At 29.3% G+C, this 15695-nt stretch overlaps 1 protein-coding gene across 2 annotated transcripts in view; it reads right to left on the bottom strand.

Annotated features, from left to right (window-relative positions):
• Positions 1 to 15695, bottom strand: part of LOC142331239 (luciferin sulfotransferase-like) — a 133573-nt gene that overhangs the window by 43928 nt on the left and 73950 nt on the right. For both annotated transcript variants that reach the window (XM_075376993.1, XM_075376994.1), the window contains exons 2-3: positions 7483 to 7687; positions 2750 to 2849 (exon numbers count right to left, since the gene is read on the bottom strand). In XM_075376993.1, the coding sequence (XP_075233108.1) occupies positions 2750 to 2849; positions 7483 to 7684 (302 nt within the window). In that variant the 5' untranslated portion in view covers positions 7685 to 7687. The remainder of the gene's footprint in view (positions 1 to 2749; positions 2850 to 7482; positions 7688 to 15695) is intronic.

Raw genomic sequence — 15695 nt, 5'->3', positions numbered from 1 at the left:
TTGTAATACTATTAAAATTCAAATAACCTGAAAAAAGTTTTAAAACAATCGAAGTTTTTAAACTTGATCGGTTTCCCACCGTAATTACTCCTTCCAAAGTAGTTTTTTGGACCACAATCACTACTATGCTTAGGAAGACATAAATAAATCTGTTAGTAAACATACAAAAAATAAAATACAGTTTTTTTTCGATTTTTGGGGAAGGGGAGAATTTGGGGGAAAAGTTTTTTCATTGGTAAGATAAGCATATACATATGTACTAAACTTAATATAAAGTGGGATTATGTTCGCAAAATTTTGAAAAAAATGACCCCAAAGAAACTATCTATACAACCTTTGGAGAAATTTACACTAAATTTTTACTAACATATTCCTCCACATATATACATACATATACATAACTTTGTGCCAATTTTTTTTTTTTGGCACAAAGTTAAGTGGGGGTACAAGTGGGGGTACGAGTCTTGTATCTCCCACGTTTTTTTTTTTTTTTCGGGGGGTCTCTCGGTCATGAAACGTTGAGAAATGCAAAAATTCCATACCCAATATTTTGACTGATTATCATACTTTCCTTCTTACAGTAGTGCTATAAAGCTATGATGCCAGGAAAGTAAACATAAATTTATTATAAACAGATACTATATAGGTTTCTTTTTTTTTTAACCTTCATATAATTCATACAAGAATATATAATCCAAAATTGTTTAAGAAGGAATTTCCGCTGACCTCTCTAGTTGATTTGAATTGTCTAAAGTTTTCATTGGGATTATAGGGTTGGCATTTGTTATACGCTATAAATTTCCATGGATTTAGTTCTTACATGGCTTTAAAAACCTTTAAAATTTTGTAAAATCAATAGAAAGGGTACAAATTTAGTTTATTTTAATCAAATAAGGATAACAAATTTTAATTTTCAAACTTTCTTACATAATTGTTTTGGATTTCATTCCCGATTATGAACTGCCCTTTTTTTTATCAAAATTGTGATTGTTGTCAGGAATAGTAGTTAATAAATGAAAAAAAGCGTTTTAAGAGTAAAATTAAATAACAATTAACTTGTTAAATTTAAAAACAAATACAACTACGAAAAATTTTACAATTATAGTATATTTTTATTCACTAATGTCAACAGGAGTTAAACAAGCTAAAATAAATTATTTATATTAAAAAATATATATTTAAACCTAAGAAATTTTAAGGGTTAAATATCATTAAATCTTGGGAAATTAAAAACAAAATTAATGCTGAAAAATTAGTACTGTTAATGTTAAATGTCGTTTCCGTAAAGTCAGTAAGTGACCTGGAAAAAATCAGAACAAATCACTTCGAAAATGAAACAGCCATTCAAAAAATAAAAAAGTTCCTATAACAAGCTTACTAAGAAAAGTAAGGAATGAAATGGTTTCTAATTTTCTTCTATATTGAGCCAAATATAAGATTTTACGTATCGTCATCCCTTACACAACGAAATAATAATTACATTTATTAATTAATATTCAGATTTACAAGTGACATCTTCATTGTTCATGTAGTAATGAGAATTATATTAATCTCAGAGAAAGAAAATAATACTGAGCCTTTTATCTCAGGTACTTTGTACACATCTCATTTTCAGTAATGACTGGAATAAATAATAAAAAAATAACGAAGAAATTTTAACAATAACAAATAAGTTTTACTCTTTATGTTGTGAAAGAATGCGTAATATACAATACTTTAGTTCTAAAGGGAAAAGCTATGAATTTAATATATAAACAAAAAAATAAAAAATAAATAAATAAAAAAAGATATCTGATCATTGATTTAATTTTAATACCACTTTATACAAACGTTCAATTATTCTCAAAAAAAAAATTCCAGCGATTCAGTTATGTACGTATTTTAAACTATCTATTCAATCATTTTTATATTTTAGTAACTTATATTAAATTTCAATATTAAAATTTACTTTTCAACTATTTTCGTTTGTATTTTATTACTTTTTTTTTATTAAATGTTATTTTTGTAATAGTTTTAATTTTTTTTTACAGTAGTTATATAATAAAAACTATGATTTTGTATGGTTGTTAAACTCTTATTTAAGTTCTTCGAAAACTAAATAATTTAATATATTTTTTAAACGACTGAAATATTTAAAAAAAACAATTAACTTATTCCTGGATGTGAGAATTGTTTTATTGTAGTTTAATTTAATTGGAATCGTTAGAACATCATTTCAACAGTATAATTTTTTAAAATTAAAAACAAAATTGTGTTGGGAGATTTGAAATAAAAATATTTATTAAAATGGGACATGAAAAATTTTAATTTTCTAGAATATTAATAACTGTAAATTCATATTTTTTTTTCATATTCGTATATTTTCTCTGGGAAACGAATAAAACATTGCCGACCTCCATGGCTGAGTAGGTAGCGTGTCGGAATTTCGTGCTGAGGTCTAGGATTTGAATCACGGACAGGATGGTATCTTTTCATACGTTACCAATTTCCACCGGGCTAATGAACATAGTTATTGATGTAATTTCATAATAAATAAAGATTTAGACATTTTTTTTAATCTCTCTCCATTTATAAAAAAAACTTATGTTTCCCAGACGTCAAGGAAATTTTGTTTTTATCAAATGATGAATAATTTTATATCATATATAAATTATCACTACTTAATAAACTAAGGATTTTTTACCACTAAATCTAAAACTGTAAATTAAAAAAAAACATTGTATTATTTGTTATAAAAAATTTTACTTACTCTAAAAACGGAAATCTTTTATATAATTCAAGTGATTTTGCGCCAGAAAAACTTATATTATTTCCCAAAAGCCATACCATTTCTTGTGTCCATGTTGTTCCTAAAACAATTTTAATATAATATTTAGAAATAATATGTTTTTTATTTTTTCATTTTTACAAAAATATAAAAATACAAAAAATTATATATCTTGAGCTTGAAGTTCTTTTTTTGTGATAAATTTATGATTTATTTTACCCGTTGAAAGGAATCTTAAAGTTTGAACGATCTCTTTTGAAATAAATTTATGTTTTTTTCCTATGTAAGGCGCGTGAAATAGATGCCGAGTGAGCGAGCTTAGAAGATGTTAAAAAATTTAATTTTGCTAGAAAGGTTCAGAGTTTCAACTGATTTTCTTTTTTTAGCGATATTGTATTAATTTTTAATTATTACTTATCAAAGTCTATAAAATTTATTTATAAAAACATATATATGCTGTAGTTCTCTGTGGGTACATCTATGAGTTTATGAACACACTTTTAAAGTTTTATGAGTAATAATTAAAAATATGTGTAGTAGTTCTCTCTGGGTGCCGGCCTCCGTGGCGCGAGTGGTATCGTCTCGGCCTTTCATCCGGAGGTCCCGGGTTTGAATCCCGGTCATACATGGAATTTTCACACACGCTACAAGTCATTCATCTCATCCTCTGAAGCAGTATCTAACGGTGGACCCAGAGGTTAAAAAAAAAAAAAATTCTCTCTGGGTAGTCTGAAGTAATGCTGGGGCAATGTTAATAGCAGAGAACATAACGTGCGTCGACAGAACGTCGTTTTTAGTAAGAAGGCACTGATCCATCAATTCATCCCTATTGCGTTTTAACTCGTTTTTCTTAATTTTGACGAGTAATAACAGTTTTTTTTGTTTTTTTTTTTATAAATACAGACATAAACAACTTTTTCATTTATTTGAATATCTATTTTTTTACTAATTCCGCTTTATCTATTGATGATTACGTAGGTCAAAAAAAAAAGTTGGAACTGAAATAAAAGTAGGTGAATTAAAATGCATTTGTTTATGTTCTCAGTTCGACCAATCCTGAAATGTGTGGTTAATTGAAACCCAACCACCAAAGAACACCGGTATCCACGATCTAGCTAGCATTCAGATCCATGTAAAAATAACTGGCTTTACTAGGACTTGAACGCTGGAACTCTCGGCTTCCAAATCAGCTGATTTGGGAAGACGCGTTCACCACTAGACCAACCCGGTGGGTTTGTATAAGGGCCTAAAACGTACGTAAAGTTTTTTGATATCACCAACCATTTGCTCAGGGGGTTGAAAAAATGGGGTTTTGAAGACAAAAAAATCATACCTCCCTTAATAAACACAGTATCGAATCTGTTTAAAGTAGTCGGTAATTCACTAAAAATTACCTAAAACGTTTGTCTGAAACAATTTTTGATATGACCAACCCTTACGGCAAGGGATGACCAAAGTGTTGCTAGAATTGTAAGAAAATGAGGCTTGTCGTTTGCTATGACCAACCCTTACGGCAAGGGATGACCAAAGTGTTGCTAGAATTGTAAGAAGATGAGGCTTGTCGTTTGCTAAACGTGTGAAACTTTTTTCACATGCAACCATTTTCGTATTGAGTAAATTTGAAGTTTTTCTTAACTTTAAGGTGGAAGTTTTTTATATCCCTATATAGCACCGGTGAAATCTACCTTTGCATTCCGGCGTGCCGAAAGGGATTTTTTTTTAAATTTAGGCTAATTAACGATTTTCTATACAAAGAAATAAATATTTGAAATACGGATTTATTCTTACTTGAATCATAAACAATGCATTCTGGACAATTAAACTGTGAATGTCTATAGGACCAAACAGATATCTCCTATCAAGAACAAATTTTTTGGGAGGGGGTAACCGTTTAATATTCTTTGATAGAAAACTTTCACAAAAAGGTTTAATAAGTTTAAAATTATAAGACATTTAAAATTTCAACCTTTTTTTAAAGCAAAATGTAGTTTAATAATTTTAAAGATACCTTTGAAACCTACCGGATTTGTCTAGTGGTGAACTTGTCACCGTAAATCAGCTGATTTCGTAGTCGAAGTTCTCAGGTTAAAATGCTACTAAAGGTAGTTGTTTTTTTTTTCGGATTTGAATATTAGATCGTGGATATAGTTGTTCTTTGGTGGTTGGATTTAAATTTCACATCTCAGAGTGGTCAACCTGAGTTTGTTGGTGTGACTGCGGATTTGCCGGTACAGTTAAAGTACACTGATAAGTCGCTAAGACTAATTTTTGATGCAACTATAAATAAAAGTATTAAAAAAGAAAAAAAGTATAAAAAATAAATTATAAATTCTTTATAATTTTAAATTAATAATAAGAATATTTTATTAAATATCTCTCAAAAGATCTGTTTTTTTTATATTTATACAAACCATTCATACATACCCAAAAAAAATGTAAATGTCTTTTTATCTTTCCTAGTAAGAAAGAATTTCAATATGAAACGTGCAATAACAATTTAACAATACAAAAAATATTATTTTTTAAAATTAAAAATGAAGAAACAATTGTTTCGTAATTGTGTTTAAATAACAATGTATGTTGTTTTTTTAATAAAATAATGAACGTATAAAAGAAATCCTCCTCTTTATATTTTGTTAAATCCTATGCTTACCCTGAACTCTATTCTGTTTGAAAGTAATTTTTTAATATTTATTAATTGAAACAAAGTTATTCTATTATTTCTTTTGAAGTTTTAAAAGTAATACATGTGTAAACTTTATTTTCATTAAATTAAAAAAAAAATTGTTCTTATTCTTTCTTTTCTTTTTTGAAATTTTTTTTATTTCAGTTTCAAAACATTTAGCTATCAAAGTAATTTATTGTTTACAACGTAAAGATGTACGCTGTAAACATAAATACACACAGAAAATGAAAGACATTAATAGAAAATTATGTTTTAGACATTTTTTCTTGATATTCTGTTCTTTTCATTAACTTTATTTTCATCAGTCTCACAAAAAAAATATTGGAATTTGAATAAAAAACGCATTATCAGTCGAATATTGAAATATTTATATTTACAAGTGCTGCTTTTTTTTCAACAAGCCGTTTTATGTAAAATGTTTTATTAATATTAGATTTTCAATTCTTTAAAATTACTTCGTTCATTAGAACGAGTGTGGGAGGGGTAGGTGAGATGCAATTCAATGTGTAATGTTGATTTTATCCTCCGGTTAAAGAAGATTACTCCTTGAACAACTTTAGTGTGATTATTTTATGGATAAATCGTAATTTTTTTTACCATCTACTTCTTTGTTTATAATTCAGCCTTTCTTCACAACGTCAAAGAGTGTCTGTTGTATTTATACTGAAGAATGTGAGATATATAAACCAACTCGGTTGTAAAAAATTAAATTGAAGTCCAAAAAATTAAAATTTTGTTAGTGGCAAAGCAAAAACAAGAACGGAAAAAACCAATGGTTCATGAATAAATTCAAAAATAGGTCAATTATAATAAATACATAGGAATAAATTGTTAACAAAAATAGTGAATACTTGAATGAAATTAGATTAGGAATTGGTCAAGCTAGGTAAGTATTTAATGAAATGAAAACTGTATTTGCACTAATGACCCTATCAGTGTTACTCAGTAAGTTCTCGTCTTGATATAAAGATGGCGCAAGTATGACCAAATGACTGTGATATCTTTCATTTATACTTAAGTAATAGCCTCTAGATAGCGTCCTGCGAAGTTTCAAAAATATGCGTTTAGTTTCGTTATTTGTGCTTATTTTGCTTGTTTTATGTTTTATGTTTAATAGGTTTTTGTTTTCGGATTAGCGTTTAGAGTTTATGTGTTTTCTTTAGCGTTTCGTTAGGTTTGTTGTATTTTTATTAATTATAGGTTTATTTCAGGTGTATGCTCGGTTTGTTGCAAGTATGTTTATTTTACTAATTACCTTTGGCCTAGTTTCTCTGCATTTCGTTTTGGTTTGAGTTAGGTATTTTACTTTTTGCTGATGTTTTATTTAATTTGCAATTTTATATTTATTTATTGTTTATTGTTTAATTTCAGTTTTCGAGAGTCTTATTTGCGTATTGGACTCCCCTTCACTTGGTTAGAATTGTAGGTCAGTTCAATCGAATGGTCATATTTAGGACCTATTAAGATCATCGTTGATAATGTTGCTTGTGACATTCACATCAGTAGCATCTTGATAGTGGCCAGACAGGAATATGTTTTGAGGCTTATTGAAAATTACCTCCAGTAAAGCCCCTAAGGGCTACGTACGGAGGGTGTGGCGTAACGGCCGAATCCGTCACATGGCGGATGTCTTCCCTCCGGGGTCAAGATGCTCACATTTAACACTTACAGGAAAAGCTGTTTGATTTGCTTTATAATAATAGATAATAATTATGCACAATTTATCAGTGTTAATAAAGTTTAATATTACATAACATAAAAATCCCGATATTCATTCTGAAACACCCGTATTTTACACGATGTTTATGCCATGAAAAGGTTTGCTGCTAGGTGCTTACATTTGAACAAAAATACATTTCACTGAACACTTCTGGACGGTATTTTAAGATTTATTTAAACGCAATTTGCTGAGTTTCATATTAATTACAAATTTTTATTTTGTAATTATGATATTTTATATACTTTAACAAATACTTTTAATATGAATAATATTTATTTTTTTGTAAAGGATATATATATTTAATCTTACCACATTTTGGGAATGAGCAAACCCATACATCATCAGGTCTTACATCCATATCACGTATTCTTTGTTCGTAATTTAAAAAGTTTGCTGGTACAACGCAGTTTGATGGTAATAATTTTATTTCTGGTGGTGCCATTGCATTTTTACAGGATTCTTGCATACGACGAGATACATCGTCATCCATAACTTGATAATCTACAACCATTTTCTGTAAATAAAAAAATAAAATAAAATAAAAACATTATTTATTTTATTAAAAAAATATATATATATACATAGAGGAAGAGAGAGAGAGAGAGAGAGAGAGAGAGAGAGAGAGAGAGAGAGAGAGAAAGAGAGAGAGAAACTGGTAGAGAGGTAGGTAGAAACAGAAATAGAGAGATTCATTTCTTAAAAAAACTTGTTTTTGTCAATTTTTCAGGTCAATGTCATATGAGATCCTCAAATTTACGTTCTTAACTTAAGCTCCAACTTGAATATTTAAAAAAATTATTAAAACTTTATTTTACATTGCATAAAATAGTATGGAACTATATTTTTATTTAACTTTTTTATTCTTACCTTTACCTTAGAATTATCTCAAAAATTAATGTCGTTTCCTGGTGGAACAATCTATGTAAGTACTAAATTAATAAAAAAACTTCATTGAATACGCATAAAAATTTATTCAATTTAAGATTGTAAAAATTGTATTTTAATATTTTTACATAATTTTTTCTTTTCTATAAAGGAAATAGACAATTTCACTGAGGAAATTAATTTCGCCTGTTTGCTCATTGAACATTTTTTTTTTAAGTTTCCGTAAAAAAAAAAATCGCTGTAAAATGCATTAATCATATAGAAAAATAGTATCTTGACTTTTGTATCCAGTAAACCTTTAGTAAAATATAACTGTTAAATATTACTTTTAATATAAAGTTTAATATAACATTTTATATAAACTTTGATTTTGTTAATTAAAAACTTATAATTTCTCGTTTTAACTATTATTTAAACCAGACATCAGAATGGTCTGAAATCTCATTTATACGTTTCTGACACTGACTGAATGAAAATAGAATTAATAAAATAACATTATGTTTTTAAACGTTTGAATTAAATAAGACATGTCTTATACAATACTCTTATTAAAATACGTGATGGTGTCCAAAATTCGTATTACAAAAAACTTTTCGATCATAAGTAATTTTTTAATACTTGTTATGATTGAAATTTAATTAAAAAATATATATATATATATATATATTATTAATCATGGTCCGTTTGTATTGATGTAAACTGAATATATAATAATTTCCGCTTACCAACTATTTTTTATAAAAAAAAATTTATAAATGAACAAAGGAAATTTGATAATGATGAATTATTTAAATAAATATTAAAGAATAATATTGATTCTTAGGTTGGTTATACTGATTCATACTAATAGATATAAGAATTGAGTCCTTCATACTGACATGAGGGACATCATCGACTTTATTTTTACATTTTGACGATCAATTGTTGTATTTATAATTTTTGTTTTTAAAAATTCAAAATTCATCTAATATATTAATTTGTGAAGGAAATAATTATAATCCATAACACATAAATGTTCCTGATGATGGATTAATATCCGAAAGCGCTCGGAAATAATAATAAAATTAGTTGGCAAGTGGAAATTATTATATTCAGTAAAATAAAAAACTTTTTTATGTATAAATAACAAGAACAGGGAAATTTTTGCATCATTTTCGACTGTGATTTTAACATTTTTATAAGAAAATCTTGAATATCTTTAATCTTTTGAAAAATTTCATTTTATTTTATAGAAAGATTCTTTTTTAAGAGATTTTTTTATTAGTAGCCATATAAATAACTCCGTAATAATAACGGGTGATTAAAAAAAATTCAGAAATTTAAAAGCATATAAAAATTTATTTAGATAACTTATAGATTCGGTTGAGGTCTCATTTCATAGCAAAATAAAAGTGTTGATTTAATAGTTCATTAGTACGGATTCTGGGTCACTAGAACTGTTAAAAACGGATGGTGCAGAAGGTGCTCACTGTGTGTTTTAGTTTCACGATTTGCAGTCAGCAACTGCAGTTCAACGTAGTTTTCGTAGAGAGTGTGGTAGGGATCCTGGTAATAGGCATACAATTCACTCTTGGCAACAAACCTTCGTTGAGACTAGTTGTTTTGTTAAACATGCAAAATTACTAGGACGCCCAGGTGTCCCTAAAGCTATGTGAAATAACTCAGATTTGCATGTAATCGAAAGAAATCATCTGAACGTGCGTCACGTGAGAATATCATTCCATAAACTTCTGTTTGGTGCGTATTACATAAACGATTGCACTTGAAGCCGTACAAACTGACCGTGGTTCATCACATAACAGATGACGACAAAGTTGCTAGGCTACAGTTTTGTGTAGAAATGATGGATGGAATTGCAGACAACTATACATTTTTAAACAGTGTAATTGTTAGTGATGAGTCAACGTTTCACATCCGTGGCAAGGTGAATTCCTATAACTGTCGAATACGGGTTAACAGAAACCCTCATGAAACTGGTGCAGATTCGTGACAGCCCTAAGATCAATGTTTTTTGTTCCTTAAGCAAACAAAGACTCCACGACCTTTCTTTCAGGAGGCAACCGCAAATTGTATCGTTTACCTGAACATGCTTCAAAATGTTCTAATTTTTCAGTTAGACGATGATGGAAACCAGTTTTTTAGATGGACACCATTACTATCAGCAAGACGGGGCACCCACCGCCTAGAAGTACGACATTGTTTTGATAGTTGATTCCCAGATCGGTGGTTGATCGTAAAAGTCCAACTGCATGACCACCTCGTTCCTAAGAGTTGGCCTCGCTAGTTTTTTCCTTGTGGGGTTTTATTAAAGGTCGGCTTTATGTATCACTTTTGCCTGCTGATCTTATTGAGCTAAGACTTCGAATTAATACCCCAGCTGCAGAGGTAGCCTGATTTGCTCAGGCTACAGTCTGGAATGAAATCAGCTTCAGGTTGGATGTATGTCGCATTACAAATGGATATGAATAGATATTAATTCACTCTCTTTTACGTAACTTAATTAAAAGTACTTTATGTAAATATTCAGGTCAGTACAAAAATTAACACTTTTTGGTAATTTTTTATTAACATAGAATAATAAGTAAAAAACAGATTTAAAAATTAGGATTTTTTTATCTTAAAGGAAAGACAGAGCCGACACAATTTAATTACTTCCAATGTTTTTTATTATTTTAAAATTTTACTTGCAATTTAGCGAAAAATTTCAAAATGTATAAATTAAATCAAATAGAATTAACTGGAAAACAACAATCGCCGACATTTTTTTTAAATTTAAGAATTGGATGACTATTTTCTCAATTTAGTGCGGATAGAATTTTGTTGCTTTTTATGCGGATAAATTTTATTTTAAAAAATTGGAAATACGAGTAGAATCAAATACAAATTGAAACAAATTTCTTTTAAAATATTTTATAGCATATTGTCGAGATCATCTTCCAGATTATAAATTAAAATATGATATTTGGAGCACCATTGAATAATTTAGGTTGTATTTAAAGGTCGACTTAGGTTTTCATGTATTTAGTTAAGTAGATATTTATTCGTAAAATAATTGATTGATTCTTATGTATGAAAATTGCTAAAACCTCCAAATACCTGGTACACCTTTTTTGATTCTGAGTCCTTAAGGAGTTGTGTACCTTTTTCATATAATAAACATAAATATTGCTCATTAAATCCATAAATCTTCAGGTAAGGATGTGCTCTTGATTAGAGCCTAACGGTCAAGGAGTCATTAGCGCGAAATAGGACTGTTTCGGTTGAACTCGAACCACGTACTTCTGTAATGGAAAGCCTATCGCTAATCACTTCGCCACTCTGACACATCGTAAATAATTCATTTCACTTGATTATTCTAATTAATACAATTTAATTCCTTCTGCCTAATAATCAATTTGGTTAAATGCAATTTAGATACAATGATAATAATTTTTGTTGCCATTTTTGTGCAGCCTAATTCTGTACACACTCATTGAACAATCAATAGCGATTAAAATGCAATTATATTAATACAAACAAAACCGCTTCGGGAATAACTGGTATCATCAAAAAGGGCTGATCTTGCACTGCATTCGTATCTACTAATATTCAATATAAAAAATTCATTACGTATTATTATCATTTTCGTCGCTGATGAACGTGTCCATGAATTGTCAGTTAATTTTAATGTTTAAAATAATTTCAACAATAATTCAAATAATATTATATAAATATTTTTTATTTATTTATTAATAATTTAATATGCTATTTTAGATCACATATTCAATTCATCTAAATATCAACATAAATTATTTAATTTTCATAATGTATGAGGGTTGTACATTTAAATATTTTTGTATTGTAAAATTAATTTCATTTTAGAATTTAACATAAATTATTTGTTGCTAATTATATTTATTTTTATTAATATATATTTGTAATATATTTTGTCTGTACATGCAAATACGCGAACGCGCAACAAATATTTTATTTCTATGAATAGGAAAAATTGGTAAATTTGGAGTCGGATAGCAGAACTAGAAATAAAATTGTAATTTTTCAAAATTTGGTAAATTTATCTTTTAAAAGAGTAATGTGATAAAATGTTTTAATATTATTATAAATTAATTTTATCATGTAATAAAAACGTCTTTAAAAAAATGTAAAATACCTAATGCAGTATTGTATTTTACATTACTCAGTGCTATTTTATGCTTTTATAAAAGTGGTAAACTGTTGAGTGCTTTCCCGGCCCCGACGGTCAAGTCATGAATATCAAAATAAGGTTAAGCATCGAAATTCGAATCAAATTTTGAATAACTTTTTTTTTAGTTTAGGGCATCCTTACTGTGAGGGGAAAATTTTAGGAAAAATTTATTTTCAACAAAGTGTTCCCTTACAAAAATAATTGTTTAAAAATATTGAAAAATAAATTATATATATTTTGAATGTACTGACACAAATTACTTTTCATTTTGGGTTAGGAATATAATATAAATTTCAAAGCTACTTTAATTATTCTAATAGCTCTTAAGAAAGAAGGCAAATACAAAAGTTTTTTTTTGATTATAAAAATTAAGAGTTTGAACCAAAAAACAAAAAAAAACAGTATATGTATTTTTTACAAGTTAAGAATACCTTTTAAGAAAAACGTTTTTTAAATATTCACATATTGGTTAAGCTTAACAAATTTGTATAAGTAAAATTTTCTCTAAATCTAACACTCGGTTCAATAAAGGCTAAAGTAATAAAAATAAAGTTTTTAAAAAAAATTGTTGTGCATTTTAGGTTCGGGGACAATAATTTGAAAAAAAATTTACATTTGTTGATAACTTTATATATGAAATAAAAATTAAAAAAAAAATTGAAAATATTTAAACCAAAGGGAGATAGAACAAAATAACCAAAAAATATATATTTAATTTTTGAAGTGGGAGATTGAAAAAAAAAATTGGATTATTTATTTACTCAATTGCATTATTTATTCATTACAGGGAACAGAGTTGCTCTAATAAAAGTTTCTTTAAAACGACTGAAGAAAATCGAAATTGGTTTTTTCGCGATACTCCTCCACCTCCTTAAGAATTTTCTAAAAAAAAATAAATTTGATTAATTCCCCATATATAAAACTATTTACATAATCAATTGGGTCAATCCTGAGATATAAGGCCAATAGAATTGCGACACACATTCGTAAGTACATACGCATTTACTACATTTTTTTTTGGTTTAGATGAATTACTCCTTAAAACGTAAAAATTTGAAAAACCCGACACCCCATTTTTGAGATTCCCTTTTAATGTAAATATTCTAGGTACGAGTATATTCGCCGCGAAAGTTAAATTAGCTGTCATATATTTTTATTTTATTTAATGTTCTTTTAATTTGCATACTTATCTTCAATTAAGCTGTCACACTTCTTGGACATAAATGTTTTTCAGTATTAGTTTTAAAATAATTTGTGTTTTGCTTTAAAAAATTAAAATTTTTTTACTGTACTTCATAAACAATTTTTATGTAATTCATATACTACTTACTTAATTTGGGACAAATTTATAATACTAGAATAAACAATAAATAAAAACAATATTTAATCGAATAGAACGTAAAGTGGCGGACATGAAAACAAACACAAAATTACATCAGTTATCTGCTATAACTAGGCTATTTGTCAACCGATTTAAAAAAATAAAATGTGATTTTGTTCAAAATAAAAGGCTTAACGTTTTAGCAAAAACATACATTTTGATAAAACTTATATTTGTGGAGATATAACGGATTAAAAAATAAGCATGGCCGCCATTTTGTAATTTGCAAAGATATTTAAGTCCTGTTTTTTGCTAGTTTTAAAACTTTATTACCAAATATTAATGTGATTACTTTATCCAAACCTGAGATATACATTTTTATATAAAAATAACAAAATAGCGGACGAGGGGGAGAACGAAGGAGAAATTGCCATTTTTCCTAAGGATATTTTTACAAGTAGGATCCGAAAAAGTATAACCAGCCCACCATTTTAGAAACACTCTGTATATATAAATAAAAAAAAATAAAAAATTCTATGTCACTATCGACTCCTTTAAACAGTTATGTGATTAAATTTGATGATATTGTCTATAAAAGATTACTACCATAGTAAGATATGTAAAACAAGGAATTGTTAATAAAATTAAACTATCAATATTACTACCACTTTATGGTACAAATTAAAAGTTTTCCTTGTGTTTAGTTTATTGTTTGTTGTTAATTTAATTATTTTCCGTCGTTTTATTAAATATTTGTAAGTGCTAAGGTATATTTATCTTAGTTACCCAGCTGATTTATATTTATATTACTTGTTTAAGTTCGTCTTATGATGAGTTAGCAGTTTCTAACTCAACGATTCTGTTGGTATTGACCTAGAAACTATTTTTATTTATATTTTTCCATCAGCTGTTTGATGCGAGAAAAGTTTGGTGAAAAATTCCATCACACGTGCTAGTAGTTTGTAATTATGACTGAGTGTGATCGATCTGGGAGTATGCCCCCTCTTGTGGAAGAGGAATTTCCTCCTGTGGAAGGGCTGTGGTCTAGTCGGACGCCAGGTATCGTCCGTGAGGTTCTATTGAGGGGCAGCGGCAGAGATAGTGTGTCCAGTTGCGATCTGGAGTTGAGTGATATTGATTTTAGTGGAAGTGACATTGAGCCCCTTCTACCGCTGGCTTTTTTTTTTTGAGGGACGCAACAAAAACACAGGTCGTGGCTCTCCCCCCCCCCCTCCCGACGGTGGTGGAGCAGAAGAAGCCGCTGGAAAGTCGGCTTAGGATGTTGGTAGGTCGGCTGTGACGGGAGAGCCGGATACGTTGGCGAAGAACAAGGAATGTTTCTCTTACAATCTTCGTGGTCTTCTTCAACGTGTCTGTGACCTGAGTGTCTGAGTACCTTAGTGCGTACTCACACTAACACGAAGAAGGAAATCAAAGATTGTTCCTGCGAAGTAGATGGTCTTGTATTAATGGTTAAAAGGTTTTGAAACGTCCTGGAGGAACTACCCTTGGCAGGCACGACGACGCCAATAGAGGCTGTGACGGTGGCCACCCAAACGCCGGTGGTGATAGAATCCGCTATCCTACCGATGGAGATGGAGCCACGATCCTACGTCCGGACGTAGGATCGTGGCTCCACTTTGAAGTACAGTTTCAAGACTTCGCATGGAAGTCACTAGAAAAGGAGGTGGATGATGGAGTTTTTTCTCGGTTGATTCTTCATCGATGGCCCAAGGAGACATTTATAGCTATTGAACTGCTTGAGAACATTGCTGGTTCTGATGGACTGGTGTAGGTGGTGGACTTGGCCCAAAGTGCGGAATCTTGGACGGATTCAAAGATGTTGGAGGAGATACCTTCAAGCTCACTGCAGGCGGCCCAAATAGTCGCTGGTAGTACTCGAGCCGAAGATCTGATTAGTAGCCGGTACCAGTGAGCGGAATGAACATCGTGGTAGCAGTCGATTCTTTTAACGGTGAGGAGCGGTTGGTCTCGCGTATCGTGGAGTCCGCCAGGTTGACCGCAAATCCTAGAGTTTGTTTTTGTTCGCCTCAGGGGAAGATGGGACAATACATTCATAATTTGGCTGAATACATGGCCTGGAGGAGTTCCACTAAGCTTCGTATGCTT

The sequence above is a fragment of the Lycorma delicatula genome, chromosome 10 (genome assembly GCF_047948215.1).
Source record: "Lycorma delicatula isolate Av1 chromosome 10, ASM4794821v1, whole genome shotgun sequence".
In the NCBI taxonomy this organism is placed as follows: domain Eukaryota; kingdom Metazoa; phylum Arthropoda; class Insecta; order Hemiptera; family Fulgoridae; genus Lycorma; species Lycorma delicatula.
Note: the sequence above shows the minus strand (reverse complement) of the source record. Positions and strands in the feature narration are given on the sequence as shown.